General features: G+C 43.8%; 1 protein-coding gene across 13 annotated transcripts in view; it reads left to right on the top strand.

Moving 5' to 3' along the window:
- Window positions 1-21,344, top strand: part of DENND5B (DENN domain containing 5B) — a 101,594-nt gene that overhangs the window by 55,719 nt on the left and 24,531 nt on the right. For 5 of the 13 annotated variants that reach the window (XM_083461843.1, XM_083461840.1, XM_083461838.1 and 2 more), the window contains 7 exons: window positions 169-278; window positions 5,136-5,802; window positions 9,895-10,082; window positions 12,680-13,216; window positions 14,674-14,905; window positions 16,428-16,578; window positions 19,924-20,017. In XM_083461843.1, coding sequence (XP_083317969.1) covers window positions 169-278; window positions 5,136-5,802; window positions 9,895-10,082; window positions 12,680-13,216; window positions 14,674-14,905; window positions 16,428-16,578; window positions 19,924-20,017 — 1,979 coding nt within the window. Of the gene's footprint in view, window positions 1-168; window positions 279-5,135; window positions 5,803-9,894; window positions 10,083-12,679; window positions 13,217-14,673; window positions 14,906-15,555; window positions 15,927-16,211; window positions 17,519-18,047; window positions 20,018-21,344 lie in introns of those variants that run through there. The other 8 variants (XM_083461841.1, XM_083461837.1, XM_083461836.1 and 5 more) reach the window with 4 other exon arrangements.

Here is a 21,344-nt window from a genome sequence, read left to right as displayed (position 1 = left end):
GCTGAATGCATCTTGTGCAAGTCCTTTAGACCTTCCTTTTTTAAAAGCCGATGAAGTAAAAACATACATGTCCTTTCCCTCTGCATTTTCTTCTTTGATCAGATGTTGAGCGGGCCAGATGTCTTGCAAACCAGTTGTTGTGACTATTGTGGCTTTTTTTTGTTACAGGAGAAAACTTTGACCAGAGCCCCTTAAGAAGAACTTTCAAGTCCAAAGTCTTGGCTCACTATCCCCAGAACATAGAGTGGAACCCCTTTGATCAAGATGCAGTCAACATGGTATGTAGAGAAGACTCTTTCCAAAGAGAGGGCTCCTCCTTCCATTATTTTCCCCATCTCTGTAGGAAGGCTGGTTTCTCTTGCATGCTTCAGCCTTCCTCTCTTCCTATCTCCTTCAGCCACAGTGTGAAAAGTAGGCTGGGGGAAAGTAGCAGCGTAGGATTTTGGTGTAGTGATTGTTTAAGGCTGCATATCAACTTGCAGTCCCTCCCCCCTTTTTTTAATGCACCGAGACCCACTGAGTTCCATGAAGCTTAATTTCCAAGTAAACGTGCATAGGATTGCCGCCTAAATTTAAGCTGAATTTAAGTTTCCTTGTTGGCTTTTAGGCTGTCACACTGAACCGGTTTTCTGCTTGAAAGTATTCCTTTCAAAAAGAGTACGATTTTCAGATTATCCTTTGTCAACTGTTATTGGTGGAACACTAGTTTTGCCAGTGAATATTACTATTGTATAAAGCAGTATTGGGCAGAATTCAGGCTTGGCAGAACCTACTGATTTGCTTTGTTTACTAGATCCCAAATTTAGAGCTGGGTACAAAATAGTGGCAAGGGATTTATTATTGGAATTACGGAGCAATCTGTCTGTGAAGCTTCCTCCCTTACTTCTTTGTGGTCCCAAATGCATTCAGAAATTCAGCAGGCCTCTTGTGTTCAGAGCCACCTGGTGATCCCATCTACATTTCAAGGTTAAGGCTCCTCATATCAGCAAGCACAGCCATAGAGTCATAGAATTGTAGAGTTAGGAGGAACCCAAGGGTCATCTAGTCCAAGCCCCTGCAATGCAGGAAAGCATCCATGACAGATGACCACCCAACCTCTGCTTTAAAAACCTCCAGGGTTTGTTTATTTATGCTCCTGACTCTTAAGCAGTCTACTGCCCCAGACTTTACAAGCCTCCTTCCCTCTCTTCCCTGTTTTCTCTCCCTCCCGTTCTCCCCTTATATAAGCTCTCAGTTCACCACATTCATGCTCATTTCCTCTATTCTTGCTTCAGTCAGTATCTTGCTTGTTCCTTCTCCTCCTTCTCATGCTCACTCACACATTCACTCTCTCTCTCACACAGGCTTTCATTCATTCATTCATCACTTGTTTTGCTCCTGTTTCCCTTCTGGGTTCCACACCCGGGGTGTCCCTCCCTCCCTGCCTTCCTTTACTCTCTGTCAGTCTGAGCAGTGCTTTATCTCCTTTACCTGTAAGTCACTTCCTGCCTGACCTGCTCACCTCTGCATGTTGGAGAGGAAGCCTCTCTGCCCCCCCCGTTGCACTTGCTCGATGCAGAAATTTATTCTTAGTACCAGAACTAAGCTCAGTCCTGTCATACAGAACTGTTGAACACCTTAACTTGTAATACCCATGTAAACACAGAAGTTCACTGTGTAGTTTTTATTCTGTGCAGAATGGTCTACAGCAGGGGCTCAGCAAACTTTTTCAGCAGGGGGCCGGTCCACTGTCCCTCAGAGCTTGTGGGGGGCCAGACTATATTTTGAAAAAGAAAGAAAGAACGAATTCCTATGCCCCACAAATAACCCAGAGATGCATTTTAAATAAAAGCACACATTCTACTCATGTAAAAACACCAGGCAGGCCCCACAAATAACCCAGAGGTGCATTTTAAATAAAAGGACACATTCTACTCATGTAAAAACACCAGGCTGGCCCTACAAATAACCCAGAGGTGCATTTTAAATAAAAGGACACATTCTACTCATGTAAAAACATGCTGATTCCCGGACCATCCGCATGCCGGATTGAGAAGGCCATTGGGCTGCATCCGGCCCCTCTGCTCCTTATCAGAACCAAGTCAAAACCAGAACAGGCTACTTTAGGCCTTCTTCACAGTGGTGTAGCGTGGGGTGTGCAGGGGGGCCCAGCCTCACCGGGCGCAACATCTGGGGGTTAGGGTTAGGGGGCGCAAATCCACGGGTTAGGGGGCACAAATTACTTGCCTTGCCCCGGGTGCTGACAACCCACGCTACACCACTGCTTCTTCACTTCCTGACCTATTAATGACACCATTCTATATGATGATGGGGTGAAAACAATGTGCTAAGATAAATAATCCTTATGGAGCTGCTTCTGCCCCAAATCTTCTTTGTTGTCATTTTAAGGGCTGGGGAATAAAAGCCTCACTTAAGAGAGCATTTCTCTGTCCCCCGCTAACAATAACTGTAGGCGGTTGCTAGCTTTCGTTGCTCTTTTTCTTTCAGTATTAGTTTTGTCATTGCCTTGCATTTCTGCCTGCCTTTATATAAATAGCAATTGGTGGTCTTCCTTGAAGGCGAATGCACGAGCTTTTTTGAAGGTTAGCCCACGGGGGAACTTTCTGGGACTGTTGGATGCTAAACGGATTGCAAATGGCTTCTGAGAAATCTAGTTCATGGAAAAGGAGATAGGAAGGGGGAATCCTTTTACTAAACTGCAGCTCTCCATTTGTACTGAACCATGCAGGATTTAACACACATTGAAACCTCTTGTTTTCTCACATACAGCAATGGCTGCTTTTCGTCCTGCACTTAAATTATGGGGAAAACCCCAGGTGACTCATGTCCTTATCCATTGGCAAATGTAAATGTTCCCAAGCTGTTGCTTCTTATCCTTTCTTGCTTATTCCCCACTCCCACTCTGGGAATTAGTATTAAGTCCTTTCTATGTGACTATTTTAGGATCTATGAGCCTGGAAACGTAAGGGTGAGTAAGTCATAGCCCTGAAAAATGGTAAATCCTGCCGCAATCACTACCCTTGCTTGATCTACTCCCTGCTGGCAGAATATTATTGGCTAGAATTGCAGTCTAATGAATATATGTTCATTTAATGTATTATTTCTTGGTTTGATTCCATTTGTGAATCACATCCCATATAATATCTCGAAGAATTTTCACAGGAAAAAAACATCAATGAAAACATGTGTGTTTATGAATAGACACACATTTTCCTAACTTGTAAGTGTGCTTTTGACAAGAAAGAGCTGATTCCTCACTCTAGCCAGTGACAAGACCCTTCTGCAAGCCCCTCTCACCACAATACCTCAGGAGGACCACAGACAGAATTCCTTCCCCATCATTAGGATTGTGCTGTCTGGCACTAGAGGAAGTGCACAGGCAGGAACTTGTGCCCTCCAGCTCTTTAGGGCTTTATAAATGATTGTCAATACCTTGAATTGTGGCCACTAGCTTACAGGCAGTCCTTGCTTTGCACATACTAAATGCCCAACAAGACTCAGTCTCTGGGTTGTGGGTTCAAGCCCCACATTGGGCAAAAGATTCCTGCATTGCAGGGGCTTGGACTAGATGGTCTTCGTAGTCCCTCCAAACTCTACAGTTCTGTGATTTTGAATGTGTGTTTAATGTGGATGTACATATCCCACAGGGGCTTGTGTTACACATGATCTCTTTCTCACACATACATACACCCAGGCACATGCAAATTATATATAAATATTTTGAATCTGCTGTTAAGTGGCAGACAAGCCCACATCATATACCTCAGTGAGGCATTTCCAAATTTATGCTTCCTTCCATAGATGTTGTCCAATATACCCCAAATGTATTTTGTTGTTGTTGAATCAATCTCACTTTTAAATCTAGCCTGGAAAATCTCTGATTGCAGGATGTGGTGGTAAAAATGCTGCTCTGTGAGCATTAACAATCTGGAAACATTTTGAATGAATGCATGGCTGCCATCCAGAAATAGCCTTTGTTGACATGAACCATAAAATTGTAACACAGGCTATCAGTTAAATGAAATTAAACCCTGCTACTGAGTCATAGCCATACTGTTCTATGCATTAACTGTAAAAGGGATTTTGAGGACCCCGTCTGGATGACTCACGGTGATGACAATACTAGATCTACACTTGTACGTTACACTGTTCTGCTTCCAGTACCAATGGTTGAGTTGCATTTCACATCTGGTAAATCAGTAATTTTAGTGTTCTTACTGTAGCTAGCGGCATTGAATGAGAATAATGGAATTTTACCCTGTTGGCTGCTAAATACAGTTATGCTTTGCCTTTATCTTTACAGTCAGTGGTGTCCAAACTTTTTTCAAAGAGGGCCAGATTTGATGAAGTGAAGGGCTTTTTTTAGGATTGAAGTTGTTGAGGCTTTTTAGGATTTTACCCCAGGAAATAAACTGCCAGAGGCCGGATTAAACCGACCGGCGGGCTGTTTTCGGCCCCCGAAACGGACTTTGGACATGCCTGCTTTACACCTATGCTTCCACTACCAAAATTAATAAGAACATACATTTCTTTGTAACTTGTATAAAGTTGCTGCAGCTATTTGTTCCGTGGGGAATCCTGGTTGGGTTTTCCTTTTTTCTGATTGCAGTTTCCTTGAACAATTCAGCTTTTGCTTGCTTATTTTTTTTACCAGTAAATTTTGCTCCCTTTTAAGAATTATGTATACTCCACATAATTCTGACAAAGGAAATAGAGGAGCTCTTGTTCGCTGCTTTATGGAGATACTCACATTTAACTCATGAGGCTGTAAATGAATTTATGAACGGTGGCAAATGGCCGTTGCAGTATAATTGTGCAAAGTCATTCCGTTTGCTTCATAAAAAATACAAATTAAAGGCAATGCCCTTTTGTGCTTGAGGCTGGGAATCTTATTTTCAAGAGTGCAGATTTTTTTTTAATTAACTGGTTTAACAAGATAGCTTTCTCCAACTTCTTCTGCCAGAAGCATCTCCTGTGCAAAAGCTCTCTTGAACCAAACAGGAATTATACAAATGGCGTGAGCTCCTGGGCATTGCATTGGGGCCTGCACAAGAGAAACATCCTTGTGGGTTATACCAGGTGAAATTAGATGAGCTACTGATGTGCTGTGTTCCCCCTCCCCACTCTTCTTGCAGTTATGTATGCCCAAAGGGCTATCCTTCAGGACTCAAACCGATAACAGAGACCCCCAGTTCCACTCGTTCATCATTACCCGGGAAGATGGTTCCCGCACTTACGGGTTCGTACTCACCTTTTACGAGGAGGTCACGAGCAAGCAGATTTGCACAGCTATGCAGACGCTTTATCAAATGCACAACGCAGAGCAATGCAACAGCGTCTGCGCCTCGTCGTCGTGCAGCATGGACTCCCTGGCAAGCAGCCTCGACGAAGGTGACTCCACGTCGCTGGCCAAGATGCAGCGCTACAACTCCTACGACATCAACAGGGACACGCTCTACGTCTCCAAGTGCATTTGCCTCATTGCTCCCCTTCCTTTCATGCAAGCCTGCAAGAAATTCCTCATCCAGCTTTACAAGGCGGTTACCTCCCAGCAACCTCCACCTTTACCCCTGGAGAGCTACATCCATAACATTCTTTATGAAGTGCCCCTTCCGCCTCCAGGAAGGTCTCTCAAATTCTACGGGGTCTATGAGCCTATCTTTTGCCAGAGGCCTGGGCCTAATGAACTCCCACTATCCGACTACCCTCTCCGGGAGGCCTTTGAGTTATTGGGCTTGGAGAACCTCATCCAGGTTTTTACGTGTGTTCTCCTAGAAATGCAGATCCTTCTTTATTCTCAAGGTAAGCTGACTTAACTTTTAGTTCAATCGGGTTGCTGAGTTTTCGTCTAACTTGCCCACACGAATGGTAATAGCGGGAGGTGTTTTTTCCAATGTGTTTTAAAAGAAGTAACCTGAAACAGCCAAACAATATCTTTTAGAGCCAAATGCATATATCTTAACAGAGTCCTCTGCATTCTCCTACAAATTTAGTCTAAGCACCAACTGAAGATTCACCATCGTTGCAAAGGCTGTGAGTGTCTTCCTAGAAAATTATAACCTTCAGGAGTACAGCAGTTTCTGTGGAAAGACGTTGCTTATTTTTGGGTGTTAACCCTTTTAACTGCTTAGCTCAGAGCATTTCACATCAATATTTTTCTTAACATATTTTAAATAGTTTGCAGGGTATTCTGGACTGACTTTTAAAAGCAATTACCTCACTTTTTGATTTTTCTTCTGTATCTGAATTTCTGTGCTGCCCCTTTGAAGGTGTGTGTGTGCATGTGTGTATTTTATTTGCTTATATATCATGTGTGTGTCATGAATATTGTGGGAAAGTGTGCGTTCCAACATTTTCAAACTTATCCTGTTCTGAGGCTGTTAATACAGCTTCCTGAGGATAAGTGACAAATGCTACCAGCACAAGATTGCTACCAGAGAGGGGTGAATTAAATTGTTAGCTCTGCAGAAAGGAGGAAATCTGTTTCGGATGTGTGCCTGCAAGCAATTTAAAGAAGAGTTTGAATTCTCCTGGCCTTGCAATTTAAGCCTCTTTCTGTTCATAGGCATTTATTTGCTGTTACTTAATTTAAAGATTCATATTCTTCCAGGGCAGTTTACAAAAACAGGATACTACATAAAATTAAAACATAACTAAGAACTAGGGGAGAGGATTTTTTAATTATAGAGGGGAAAGTTTTAAAATTGTAAAAAAGATGTGGAAGAATAGACATTTCTTTGCCTGCACTGAAAGGACAGCAATGTTGGTGCCAGATAGGTGAATTCAAGCAGGGTTATCCCTCCAGATGTGGGGATGCCCTCCAGATGTGGGGCTACAGCCCCCATCATCCCTGACTATTGGCCATGCGGTCTGGGGACACTGCATTGGCTACCCCCTAATTTATTTATTTTGTGTATTAAATGTGTAGCCCATTATTCCTCCTAAAGGAACTGCAACCACCAAAAAGTTAAGAAGATAGAATTAAAAATAAGACAACAACAAAATAAAACTATGTTTTTAAATAACATTTAAGAAGAAAAACATCTGAAACAGTTTTTACAACAAACAAGGTAATATATACATTTTTAAAAAAAATTAAAGAAACTAAACTTTTTCCATCTTACATACTGGAACATTTTTGTTTTATGAAATTGGTGATATGTGCTCAGGATATGTGTGGAAGATTGTTGCTTGTCAGACCTTATGGGAGAAGCCACATCTTCACATTCCGCCACTGGGGAAAACTCACTTTGTGAGTGGTGGCACCCTGTCTTTGGAAGGCCAGTATTGTCATCCTTCAGGTGGCTGGCTAATTCTTTTTAAATTTTCTCAGGCTTTCAAAGTTTTGGTATGTATTAATACATTTAGATCCTGCCTTTCCTTCCAGGAGCTCAAGATGGCATATGCAGACCTCACAACCACCCTGTGAGGTAGATCAGGCTGAGAGACAGTGCTTGGCCCAAAGTCACCCACTGAGCTTCGGGGCTGAGTGGTAATTTGAACTCTGGTCTCCCAGGTCCTGGTCAAGCGCTCTTAACCACTACACCACCTTGCCTCTTGATTAATGTTTAGCTGATTAGTAGTTCAGCCTGCTCGGCTATTTTTAGGCGGCTGTATTTGTTCTGATGTTGAATTTTATTATGTATTATTTGGTTGTTTTATAACCTGCATAGCTGGATTTATTTTCAACAAATACCGTATTTTTCGCTCTATAACACGCACCCAACCATAACACGCACGTAGTTTTTAGAGGAGGAAAATCCGTAGGCATGCCACCCGTAGGCATTCCCTCCATAACACGCACAGACATTTCCCCTTACTTTTTAGGAGGAAAAAAGTGAGTGTTATGGTGAAAAAAATACGGTAATTAAATTGTTTATTTGCTGTTCCCTCTCAAAAAGTACATTTTCCTAAGCTTCCGCCCTCCTGAGAAGGCTTCATTGTGCCAGAGATAAAGAGGGAGTTTGGGCTGCCAGTGCCGCCCCCTAGCAATTTTAAATTCCTGGGTGAATACTGATCAAATTGTTTTTCTGTGCTGAAAGCCTGGCAATATACTCTGATGTAGATAAGGCATAAAAAGAGATTTTTGAGAGGCAGTGGTTTTTATTTTGCTCATTAACGCTCCTCCAGCAGAGAGGTAATAAATAGGAAGCTATTCAGCTAATGGGAGGCAGTATAAAAGTGTAGACATGGCACACATGCATTTAGAATGGATTTGACCTGTGCTTTCCAAGCTAATACTTCTAGAGGCCATTCGAAATGTAGTTTACAGTGGTAGCCTCCCTTTTCTAAAGCTATATTTACAGCTGTGTAAAGTTTGGACGTGGGTGGCGCTGTGGGTTAAACCACAGAGCCTAGGGCTTGCCGATCAGAAGGTCGGCAGTTTGAATCCCCACAATGGGGTGAGCTCCCATTGCTCGGTCCCTGCTCCTGCCATCCTAGCAGTTTGAAAGCACGAAGTGCAAGTAGATAAATAGGTACCACTCCGGCGGGAAGGTAAACAGTGTTTCCGTGTGCTGCTCTAGTTTGCCAGAAGCAGCTTAGTCATGCTGGCCACATGACCCAGAAGCTGTACGCTGGCTCCCTTGGCCAAAAAAGCAAGATGAGCGCCACAACCCCAGAGTCGTCCGCGACTGGACCTAATGGTCAGGGGTCCCTTTACCTTTACCTTAAAGTTTGGGAACAGGGTGCGTTTCCTTCCATATGGCACCCTGGTGGAGTGCTGTTAGTAAACATTTCAGTATTTCTTTTGACCCCTTTGGACTATGTGCTTGTAAGTCATAGGACTTGTTCTGCTGTGGGAAAAGGCATAAGACCTGTCCTTGTTAATCTGACTCTGTGTGTGTGTGTGCGTGTGTGTGTGGTTTTTTTGTGTGTTTTTGTGTGTGTGTGTGTTTTTGTGTGTGTGTGTGTGTGCACGCACGGGCACGCACACACACACGCACACACAAAATTAATAGATGTGGAGGAGTCTAAACTGTGGGAATCCATTCTTAATTAACCAACTAGAGTTAATATGAATACAACTATTCCGACTCAAGAAGAGAAATTTAATCACTGTTAACGCTGGTGAGCCACTTGACCATTTTCAGTTGGGATATATTTCACATTCATGTTAAACCTTCCCTTAGAGCCCCCTCCCCTTCAGAATCATTTGCACTTTCTAATATGGAAGAAGTAGTCGAAGATCAGGTTGGAATTGTTGGAACAGTATTGGGCAGCATCAAAAGAAGAACACTTTATATCAGTTATTGTAGAAACATCCTTTCTGGCTAGAAACTTAATAGAATACACAGGAATAAAATGCTGACAGGGTACTGGTGAGTTTGAGAGTACTGGCTTGGAATCTTGTTTTAAAAATAAGTCCTAGGGTGCATTTCACGTTTGTGTAGTTAGTTCTGATTTTCCGTCAAGGTGGATTTGCAGGCTGCCTCGCTTCCTAGAGCCTGCTAACACGTGAGCTGAAAATTCAGCCTAATGAACAATTATGAGCAAAAACGGGCATGACAGCAGTTGCTCCCCTTGCTGTTGGTTCCTTTCTTGTGCCATCTGCATATTGCTCTTCCTCTGGCAGTTCAGCAGAGCAATGTACATAATTCCGCTTTGCCGTTCTCCTGGTGTTCATCTTAAATTCACTTTTTAAATTTTGTATCATAGCTGTCTATTAAAATTTCATAGCTTTCTTTGTGTAATAGTTCTAGAGTTAATATTTCAATCCGTTTTAAACAAGCAGCGAGCTTGTGCCACACACTTAAATCAAGCTGACGAATAGCTGCAAAACGTGCTCTGTGGGTTTAAGAATTGCTCTGCACTTGCCGTCTGTCTAATGCTGATGTGTTGATGGCTTTTTAAGAGGAGCGATATAGTAATTCTGTCTTGGTTTTCTCTGTTTAGACTACCAGAGACTGATGACGGTTGCAGAAGGGATCACCACGCTGCTGTTCCCATTTCAGTGGCAACATGTCTACGTCCCCATCCTCCCAGCCTCTCTCCTGCATTTCCTCGATGCTCCTGTCCCTTACTTGATGGGCCTGCAGTCGAAGGAGGGAACAGACCGTTCCAAACTGGAGCTTCCCCAAGAGGTGACTATTGCACACTGCTGAACCTTAGGGCTGTGTGCAGTGCTGAATATTGGCAACCTGAGTTCAGGATGCCTTCTTCTGTTGTTAAAACTTGCCGTGAGCTATATATAATTCCACATGGGTATTCCTGGTTTTTCTGTGCATTTGTAGCAAAACCATGGGCTCTGTATTTGGACATGGATCCTCTCTGGATAGGAACATCAGAGTAAGGCTTTAGGAATGCAGTCTAAATATTGTATTTTTACTCAGTCCAAGAACAAGATTTCTTTAGGTGCAGCTGTGGCACAAAAACATCTTTACACTTGTCATTGTTTACATGTCCTGGCACTTCAGAAGTTGGTTTTTTTAATGGTCTTTCTGACTATTGGGCTATGAAGAAGCATATTCCCTGACCAGTTTTGTACCATTTGTTGTATGGAAGTAGCTCCATCTACCCAGCCAAGCCCCAGTAGCATTGAATTGCCCTTTTCCAGTTTGTGTGTGTGTCCCATTTATTAGTGCTGCTGGCCATCACCAGTCATTTGACTTAGTTTATTACTGTTGACAGCTGTTTCCCTGCATCTTTTCCTGTTTCTAGCAAGGTGGTTCAAATATATATTCATTCCACTTGTTAGGATTTTATCTCAAGTGCACAAAGGTTTTATTTTTAGCCCCAAGAGTGTGGAGCTTGGCCTGAACAATGAAAGGAACACTGAAATGAACTTTTGTTCACTAGTATTTGTGTGCCAGAAGACCGAATGGTTTTATCATCTTGTGGAAAGCACTGTTTCAAAATGCCACCATTAAATGCAGCCCCTCAGCTCCTCCCCTTCTCTGTTACCTAGAGTCATTTTTCAGTGGATGTAGGAGTAGAAAGAAAAGACTAAAAATCAGATACCATTAACAGTTTCAGTCTGCCTTGCATAAAAGACGACTTCACCTCCCTAGTGTATGGGAATGTGCAACATGGAGTTGAGCTTATCTTGTAGATCCTCCTTGTACACTCAATTTATTTTGGCATTTTATCTCACCCTTGTTATTATTGACACAAGGGTCGACTATAAAATAATAAATGCAGGTCCTCATCCTCACAATATAATATGTAAAACGAACAGATAAAGCTAACGCTCAAATAAACTAGAATGTAGTTTTATAAAATCTCAACACCTAATGAAAGTATTTAAGCTGACGCCGAAAAGATAACACCGTAGATGCCAGTTGAACTTCTGAACCTTGCAGTCCTTCCCTGCTTCATGTCCTGTTTTTAAAATATATCTCTAAGCATATGAGGCAGCTAATTAATGTAATTTGGGGATTTAGTTCAGATTCCTGCCTTTTCCTTCCTGTGAGAAGCGCATTGCAAGTGGACTTCTTCAACACACCCTAGAGAAAACAACCGAGTGCTGGTACCAATTAAATATCAGTTCAAAGACTGACTAGAGTGAGTTGCCGTTGCCCTTGTGAATATCTAGGTCTCCTGTTATGCTACTTTGTCATGGTTGGTACATCTGAGGCCTCAGCTCCCTTGCGGGGGAACAAGCTGGATTCAGCACAGCAAATTCATGAGCAATGAATTTCAGACTCAAGCTGAGTCGTGAGGGTGGGGAATAGTAATCTCTTCCAAGGCACCACTCTTTATTTTGAGGGTTTACTGGTTTATGTAAAAGTTGGGTTACTTTATATTTCCAAAGAAAAGATCCCTGTGTATGTGGTGGAACCATTGTGTATATTTTTGAAGGCAGCCTCACTGTTGGACAGGCGACAAACATTTGGGCACTACTAGAGGGGAGCCAATGGCTCGTTCTTGGGTTTTCTATATTAGTACTTTAGTGGGATAGAATATTTGGATTAAGCTGCCTCTGGCATGGATATTTTGCCCATACCCCAATCACTTGGAAAGGTTTGTTTTGTTTTGTTTTGTTTGTTTAAAGTCTTCCCAAGGATTTCCCTGTAAAGACATCCCTGCCTGTTCAAAGTGACTTCTGAATATTTTATGTGTGCTGATGGGTTATTGTCAGGGAACTGCCATCGGAGCCAGAGGGAGAGGGAGGGCTCCAGAGGGATTCCGGAGAGCGTCCTGGGAGGGAGAGAAGCAGCACATCTTCTGGGGAAGGAAATCAGCGTAGCACCAGTGGAGAAGGGGGGCAGATGGGGGAATCGGCGAGGTGGCTCCAAGACTCCTCGGCGGGGACCAGCGGGGAGAGCATGGGTCCTCCGATGCCCACACCCTCCCTGCGCAGAAGGCTTCCGCGCAGGGAGAGTAGGCGGAGACTAGGCGTCAAAGAACTTCTTTGCTGGAAGAAGTTCAAGAAACGCCCACTGACGGATTCTGCCAGCGATTGAGACAGCCACGGGCGAGTGGCTGTCCAGACAGAAAGGGTTCACTCAGGCAACCCACCCAGGTGTGGCGCTGATTTACGCACGAGCAACCCCTAGAACCATTACAGCTATCATTACCTATGTATTTCTTATGTTGCCGTTGTTGATGTGATACTTGAATTTGCATTTTTTTGTGTGTTGATGATTACTATATTTCAAAAACTCTGTCTCCAAGAGACTATTTCTGTATTAGGCAACTAATACATTTAATAATAATATTTGGCTTTCCCCCCCTCCAGGCTAACCTCTGCTTCGTGGATATCGATAACCACTTTATTGAGTTACCAGAGGAACTTCCTCAGTTTCCCAACAAGCCGGATTTCATCCAGGAGATCTCCGAAGTTCTGCTTCAGTTTGGAATTCCCCTTGAGGGCACCCTCCATTGTAGCGAGAGTGCCACCAAGTTTAAGAACCTAGTCCTCAATGACTTGGCCAATGACAAAAAAAATGGGAACGTACCAAGCAACACCATCAACATGTATGAGTTGCTCAAGGGCAATGAGACTATTGCCCGCCTCCACGCTTTGGCAAAGAGAACAGGGGTGACAGTGGATAAAATGAGTATCAACATTCCTCTGGAAGAGAAGGAAAGGAATGTTAAGCTCCAGTGTGAAGACGGGGAGCTGAGGGACTACAAACTGAACGTTCAGCTACGAGAGGTCTTCGCCAACCGCTTCACGCAGATGTTTTCTGACTATGATGCTTTCGTCATTCAAGCGGCGCAAGACAGGGAATCGTGGCTGACCAACAGGGAACAGATGCAAAATTTTGACAAAGTAAAAGCAGCCAAATATTTTCATTGTAACAATCAGTTCAGTTGCCTTGCCTTTTGAAGGCTCGGAACTCACTGGTAGAACACATGATCTCATTTGCAGTGTCCTAAGTTCAGTCCCCTATCTCCAGTTTAAATACTTTTTGATTTAGAGAATACTGAGTTAGAGTGGCCAAATGGTTTGGCATTAAGGCAGCTTCATGTCAATAGTTATATTATATATTTAGATTCTCTTCCCATTCAAAGAGCAAAAGCTCTTTTTGAATTTTGGCACCACAAATTGCTTAGCAAGTGTAAATGGGGATGGCTGTTATTTAGGTCAGGGTTGGGGAACCTATGGCTTTCCAGATGTTGTTGGGCTCTGTTAACATCCAGACTCCCACCCACTCCCACATGGCCAGTTGTCAGGGGTGATGGGAGCTGTGGAAAAGCAGGTCCCCTCATCCATGATTTAGATGCATCCTGGTTTTGTCTAGGCCTTGTTAGGTGACTGGTTTATTTTTCTTACTAGAAAATACTTCAGCTGCATGTTGAGTAAGAGGAGGAGTACTTGAGGAGGCAGCTGATGAAATAACTTCTCAAATTGATCCAAAATGATGCTGACATGGATTTTTCTCTTTTTTGAACCTTAGATTTGGTATGGAAAATTTATCAGAATCTTGTGGGATTTCTTTATTGCCAGTAATAGAAAGTCGTCCTTCCTTTGTTCAAATATATATATATTTATGGAGTAGTCTTTGTGACCAAGTCAAAGCTATCATTTCCTTGGGTGAGATATTTGGCCCTGGGTATCTGCCTTGAAAAAAGTGCCTCTCGGCCAACTATGGTAACCATTCTGTGTAATAAGAGTAAAAAGTAGCAAATAGGAACTCTAGACTGGTGAGACATTTTGGATTGGAGATCTTGGTGCAATCATGTTTTTTATTTTCTTATCTCTGACACTGTTGTGTCACATTAAACCATAGTTTAAAACTAACTATGGTTAAATGTGAACAAGTTCTCATGATGCTCCTCCCTCTCCTGTTCAGGCTGCTGCGATGCAGACGAATAGACCATGGTCTGGCTTGTGTCCTCTGAACTTGGTCTTATGAATTGTTTCCTCCAAAGAATCTTGAGTATTAAGACGAGAACAGATCTTGGTTACTGCTTGTAGCTTTATGGGAGGAAACAAACCACAAGTCTGGGTTTGGATGACGTTGTACGTCAGACTGCAGGCTGTTTCATTCATAGTGCAGCTTGAGCAGGGAAGGAGTGTTACAGAACTGCCTGAGCTCATTGGCATTAAACCATAGTTACTTTTCAATTTGGTTTAGTGTGACGTGCCAACTAGGTCACTGTTTGCTATTGGGCTATGCATGCTCCCTGTGAAAGTATGCTTGGGACATAATTGGACAATTACTGAAATGGAAAACAAGTATACTGCAAGGTGTAACTTTTTCTTTTGGGTTCCCTTAACTCTAGGCTTCGTTTCTCTCTGACCAACCTGAGCCTTACCTCCCATTCCTCTCACACTTCATTGAAACTCAAATGTTTGCAACATTCATCGACAATAAAATTATGTCCCATTGGGAAGAAAAAGACCCATTTTTGCGAGTGTTTGATTCCCGAATCGAGAAGATAAGGCTGTATAATGTCCGGGTTCCTTCACTAAGAACGTCTACATATCAGAAGTGCAACACATTGAAAGAAGCAGGTATGTACAGGTCTATCAGTTGTCAGTGTACAAGCTTCAAAAGAGAGAGAGAAAAAGAGAGGGAGAGGGAGAGGGAGAGAGAGAGAGAGAGAGAGAGAGAGGGAGAAAGAAAGAAAGAAAGAAAGAAAGAAAGAAAGAAAGAAAGAAAGAAAGAAAGAAAGAAAGATACTAGCTACTCAGAAGTTGTATTTTACCCTATTTGATTTAGTTAATTCATTTGCTTTAATTTATATCCCTCCTTTGAGTCCCCTTCACCACCTTTGAGGCACCTTACAGTGCAGTAAAACAAAAAGGAGCAATGCAAAACACCTCAAGAAAAACAAAGCATTAAATTGGGTTAGTACAATCTGAGAGTTCATGGAAACCAGCAGGAGAATCGGAATTAAAAATCTAACTTGCCAGCCCACCCCCTAAAACCTTCTACAATAAAAAATGTTGATGTCCCCGTGGAGGGATTTAGCTGTGCAATTCCTTTTTACCTGTGAAAGCTATTCTACTGTCACTGAAGGTATTTATTGCAGCTGGCTAGATATGATCTGTCAAACTGTGTTGTTTTTCCATTTTCTTTTATGTTTAGAAATGAAACACTGGGATTTAAATAGCCAAACAAAAAAGTTTAATTTGTGTTTGAAACCATTTTAAATTTTCAGGTCTGCTTTTTCTTCGGAGGCTAGTTTCGGTTGATATGGTGGCACCAGAACCTCATGCGCTTCAAGTTGATAGTAGTATCAAGTTTCCTTCTGATCTCTTAACCCCACAGATCTGAATCCAAACCCAATGTTTGTTTGACTAACACACAGGCATGGAATCTTGTGTTCCTTCACCTCCAGCGTTTTGCTCCAGTTGTTCACCAAGGAACAGAGTTGGTTTTGAATATGGACATACTGATATTTCAGCCAAAGTTTTGAGAAGCAGCTTCCCTCATTCCCATTTAGCAATGATGACTCAAGCGATATGCTGTTGGTGAACATTTTTTTTAGGAGTCCCTAATAGTAAGCATGGGACGTGGGTGGCGCTGTGGGTTAAACCACAGAGCCTAGGACTTGCCGATCAGAAGGTCAGCGGTTCAAATCCCTGTGACGGGGTGAGCTCCCGTTGCACGGTCCCTGCTCCTGCCAACCTAGCAGTTCGAAAGCACGTCAAAGTGCAAGTAGATAAATAGGTACCGCTCTGGTGGGAAGGAAAATGGCGTTTCCGTGCGCTGCTCTGGTTCGCCAGAAGCGGCTTAGTCATGCTGGCCACATGACCCAGAAGCTGTACGCCGGCTCCCTTGGCCAATAAAGCAAGATGAGTGCCGCAACCCCAGAGTTGTCCGCGACTGGACCTAATGGTCAGGGGTCCCTTTAATAGTAAGCATGGTCCTGTCTACTAATGGCCTCTGTTCTTGCCTCACCTGTATAGACTGACCGCAACTTACCTCAGGTGTGCTGGCTCCAAAGATAGATCCTGCCTGTGGAAGAAAAGTTCCTTGGTTTCAGTTAACTAAAAAAGAAATTGATTGTGTGTTAATTACTATTTTCAGCTCAGGCTATTGAACAGCGGCTGACGAAGATTGATCACACTGCAATCCATCCTCATTTGCTTGATATGAAGATAGGCCAAGGCAAATATGAACAAGGCTTCTTCCCTAAGCTTCAGTCAGATGTGCTGGCAGCTGGGCCTACCAACAACAAGTAAGCTTTTGCAACTGTAATAACCCCTTGGAATGCATGGGAATAGTTCGTTCAGTGTAGTCTCTAGGCTGCTTTGCCGATTTAGGATTCCGTTCCCTCAGTCACTGAAACCCCCCCCCCCCAGCGATACCTAAATATAAGCTTGTCCCTTCCCCTTGGCAGCATTACTATAGCGCAGTGATGGCCAAACTTGGCCCTCCAGCTGTTTTGGGATTACAGTTCCCATCATCCCTGACCACTGGTCCTGTTAGCTAGGGATTATGGGAGTTGTAGTGCCAAAACAGCTGGAGGGCCAAGTTTGAACATCATTGCATAGTGTACCTTCTATGAGGCTTACCCGTGAAGAGTATCCAGTAGCTTCTGGTGCTACAGCCTGTGCCATATCACTTTGAGGATATATTGCAGAAGCCTAGTGTTAAACTCACTTGGTAGCAATAGGTGGCTAAGTCAGTAGATTGGCTGCAGTGGAAGAGAAACTTGTGCAGCCTCAGCCTGAATGGAAATGCAGGCTAGCTGTAAAAACCACCTTTTAACCAAGTAGGCTAGCAGAAGAGGGACAAAGTTCAGGTATGGGGCTTCTCTTCCTCTGTGGAAACACAAGTTTATATAGCACCTTAGCACACTGGTAAAAAATGATAATTCACATGCTAGTTGCTATGGGCTTATTTACAAGGCTATATTATTCCAGTACTTTATCATCTGCACGGACGCTTCCTGTGATCCCCTGGACATTGTATTTTGTTCTTGCCAGTTACAAGCTTTGTATTTGGAGCTGAACTATAAGCATTTAACCTGTTACGAAATGTTGCTTTTTTCAAGTTCCAATCAGAGTCTCCAGATTCTCTTTTTCTGGTAACAAAAGGAGTTATAATCAAGCAGGAGCAAACATCTTCATTGGGTTTTCTTTGATTGATTTTAAACTGCAGGTTAACTTAGAGCAGTGTTTCCCAACCGGTGTTCCGCGGCACACTAGTGTGCCGTGAGACACCGGCTGGTGTGCCGTGGGAGGGAGGCGGGCGAGTCGGGCGGCGAGAGGCGGGGCGGCGGCGAGGATCCGCGTCGAGCCGGGGGCGGCTCCGCGGTGCTGGTGCCGAGCGGAGGGGCAGCGCGCGCAAAAGGGAGGCGCGCGAGACAGCGGAGGAGGAGGAGGCCGGCATGTCCGGGCAGCAGCAGCAGCAGCAGCAGCAGCAGCAGCAGCAGCAGCAACTCCCGGCGACGGCTCCTCCTCCGCCCGCTAACGCCGCCACCACCACAACAGCCGCTGCCGCCGTCCCTCAATCCCTCGCTCTGCTGCCTCCTCCCACCCCGGCAAGGGGAAGGGAAAAAACTTTAACTTTTGTGCGTCCCTCCCGGCGTGACGCTGCGCGCTGACGTCACGGGGCGGGGCTTTAATGGTGGTGTGCCGCGAGATTTTTTCCCGGTAAACAGGTGTGCCGTTGCCCAAAAACGTTTGGGAAACACTGACTTAGAGGGAATCGGAACACGTATGCTGTGAAATCAAAGTAATTAAATAAGCTCTCTAATACACTAATCTCCACTGATTATCCTGTAATTCTTTGTAATTACTTACAAAGGAGCATAATGCGTCACATGTATTGGTTTGGTAGAGCAACCAGCAAAATGAGCACAAGAGCCATTTACATCTCTGAACGTTTTTGCAGATGGAGTAAGAAACCCTGGATTTTTATCTTTAACAGTGTCCTCTACACTGTACATGAGAGAGGATGATTTTGATACTGGCACCCCAATTGTGGAGCACCCTTCCCTTGCAGGTTTAATGGGCACTGATCCTGTTGGGCCTCAGCACCAGCTAAAAACATGCTTGTTTGCCCAGGCCTTCTCCTGCATTATAACTGATGAAGATGCCCTGCCTGATTTGTTGTGTTAAGGTTATATTAGTATTTTTATATAGCATGGTTTTATTGGGTGGTATTCAACCAGGTTTTATGTTGAGTAGACCCATTGAAGCTAATGGGCCTAACTTAGTCATGTTCATTAATTTCAGTGGTCTGCTCTGCGAAAAACCTAATTGAATTCCACCCATTATGTTTAATGCCTCTTGTTTATTATATTGTATCCTGCCTTGGACTTGGATTTAGTGAAGAGTGTGATGTTTGGTGTAGTCATTCCAGTGTAGGAAAGCGTGGGGAAGGGGGAGTTAATGCAGGGAAAAGTTCCTGCCCTCTTTTTCTTTTAAGGAAACCAGTAAGGAGCACATTCCAGTATGAAGATTTGGTAGTATTGACTGGAAGAAAACTTGTTTCTCCTTACCAGGCATCTATAACAACGTCAGAGCACTAGCATTTGTAACACTTAGGATCTCAACTGACTTTGGCTTTTGTAAATGTGTTTAAATGTAGACATTCTCTAAGAAGGCCCTTAGAAGAGCTGAGAGCTAGTGTGGCCCGGTGGGTCTTTGAGCTTAGGTATTCTCCTGCAGCTGGACAGGGGAATACCTAAGACAAACCCTTTCCCACCTAGTTGGCCTGTGGAAGTCTCTTCCAGTTGGAATTCATTTAATTGTTCAGAAACAGATGGGAGCGGGGGCGTCCAATGCTGGCATCCAGCGAAATGTGGGCATGAACAAGTGGGCGTGTTCAGGGTAGGAGAGGCTGAGTCAGTGCAAAGAGAAACTGAGCAGGAAGACCAAAGAGTCTCCCATGTGGTATGGATTTTTGAGAGGATATTTAGTGAGACTTTCCACGGGCATCATAGGAGACTCTGGTTGGGCACACAGTCATTTGTAAATGCCACATTGGCAACCTCTGACCTAGCCAGTGAAGAGTAACTTGGAATGTCTCCATGGCATCTTCTCTTCTCTTCATTTTCTCTCTGTCACCATCTGTCTAGTTCATGGGTTGGCAAACTAAGGCCTGGGGGCCAGATCGGGCCCAGTCGCCTTCTAAATCCAGCCTGCGGACGGTCCAGGAATCAGCTTGTTTTTACATGAGTAGAATGTGTCCTTTTATTTAAAATGCATCTCTGGATTATTTGTGGGACGTAGGAATTCATTCATTTCCCCTCCAAAATGTAGTCTGGCCCCCCACAAGGTCTGAGGGACAGTGGACCAGCCCCCTGCTGAAAAAGTGTGCTGACCCCTGCTCTAGTTTGTAATGGACCCTTTTGGAGTCATGAGGCTTGTATTAGAATATCAAAAAATAAATGGGTCTAAGTTAATCATGTCCATTACATTCAATGAGTCTGCTCTTGAGCTAGTACCTGTGCTAACCTTTCCCCCCTCCAGAGTTGGCATGTAATGGTTTCTTACAACTCTTTCTTTCTTTCTTTCTTTCTTTCTTTCTTTCTTTCTTTCTTTCTTTCTTTCTTTCTTTCTTATAACCTCAGTCGGTGGGTGAGTCGAAGCGCTACAGCACAGCGCAGGAAAGATCGCCTCCGGCAACATTCAGAACACATTGGTTTGGACAATGACTTACGAGAGGTAAGTGCTGTGGTTAATAGCAGAGACACCCAATACTTGTTATCCATTTAGGGTTCGGCTGCATTAGCTTTGTCAAAACTTAAGAGCAAGACCTCCGCATATAGCATGTACGTCTCCCCACACCAAAGAAAAAAATCTGGGATAGGAGCAGATAACAGGGTCCAGGTTCCTGGAAAAAAGAATTATAGGGCCTCCTTAGCGGAGGTTCAATTCAAAAGCTGAGATCCCATCTTCCAACCATCTCTATCTAGAAAGAATTGTCCTCTCCCGCACCCGGTCCCCGCAAGCCTAACATGTAGACTGGCTTCCTTTCTTGTTTCCCCAAGGGTCTGTTCTCTCAAATCAGAAATCATTGCTCTCAGCCGGTTGTATTTTGAGATAATTGTTAGCCTCTTCCTATGGTTGCACTCACTTGTTCTTCCAAAATGCATCAGTATGGCTTCAGGGAAGAAGAAGGAATGCTTCTGGGAATGGGAGATGATAGGGATTTAATTCCCGGGAGGAACTTGCTTTAATGTCCTCCCTTATCCCATAAGATCTCTAAATCCATTCAATTTAACAAAAGGCTCCGTTTTCAGAAAGGATTACAGACCCCCGCTGATCCGCTTGTCCAGTGTGCTGAACATCAAAGCAACTCCTGAATTATGCATTTAAATGAATGCTAAGCTAAGCTCCCATCAACTTAATTATGGCTTCTAGTTGTACTGAGGGCCCCGTGTGCATATAAGGCTCCTCAAGCTGCCTCTAGTTGGCAGAGCCCCATAAGCGCATGACAGTCTTCTTCCCATCCATAACAGTCCTTGGGTAAGTTGTCCTTGGGCATTCAAGGTGGTCTTACTGGACTTTCAGGGGTCTCTCCTTTGGAGCTGTGCACGATGAGCTTCTGATTCCACATCCAATTCTGTAGACAGGAGGGATGCTTGACATGAAAAGGGCACTCCCTTCCTGTGCAGAGTTGTGAGTGAGACCTAGCAGGCCAAGGTTGCCCGCAGTGAGTGGCTCTGCCCTCAGAGCCCCAGATTGCAGTTCTTTTCTGCCTTATACTTAGCAGTTGACTTACAAATAAATCTTTCCTGGAGATTAAGTGCTTGAGCAAAACAAGCACGTTTTGCTTTGGTTTCATCCCAGCAACCTGTGTGCGAGTGGCATGCTGCTTAGCCTTTTAAATGGGAGCGTGCTAGATTTATAGCTGCACCTGAAGGTTAGGGATTCCTGCGTGGCTTGTTAAAACACCATACGTCTTTGTCTTATTCCTCTTTATCTTTTTTTGCCCATTTGAAACAAGCAAGAACAACACAGGGTTTTCACGAGGACCAAAGTCACTGTG

The sequence above is a fragment of the Podarcis liolepis genome (assembly GCF_965112155.1).
Source record: "Podarcis liolepis genome assembly, chromosome: 10".
NCBI classification, from domain to species: domain Eukaryota; kingdom Metazoa; phylum Chordata; class Lepidosauria; order Squamata; family Lacertidae; genus Podarcis; species Podarcis liolepis.
The sequence above is the reverse complement of the archived record's forward strand: the minus strand, read 5'-3'. Positions and strand labels throughout refer to the sequence as shown.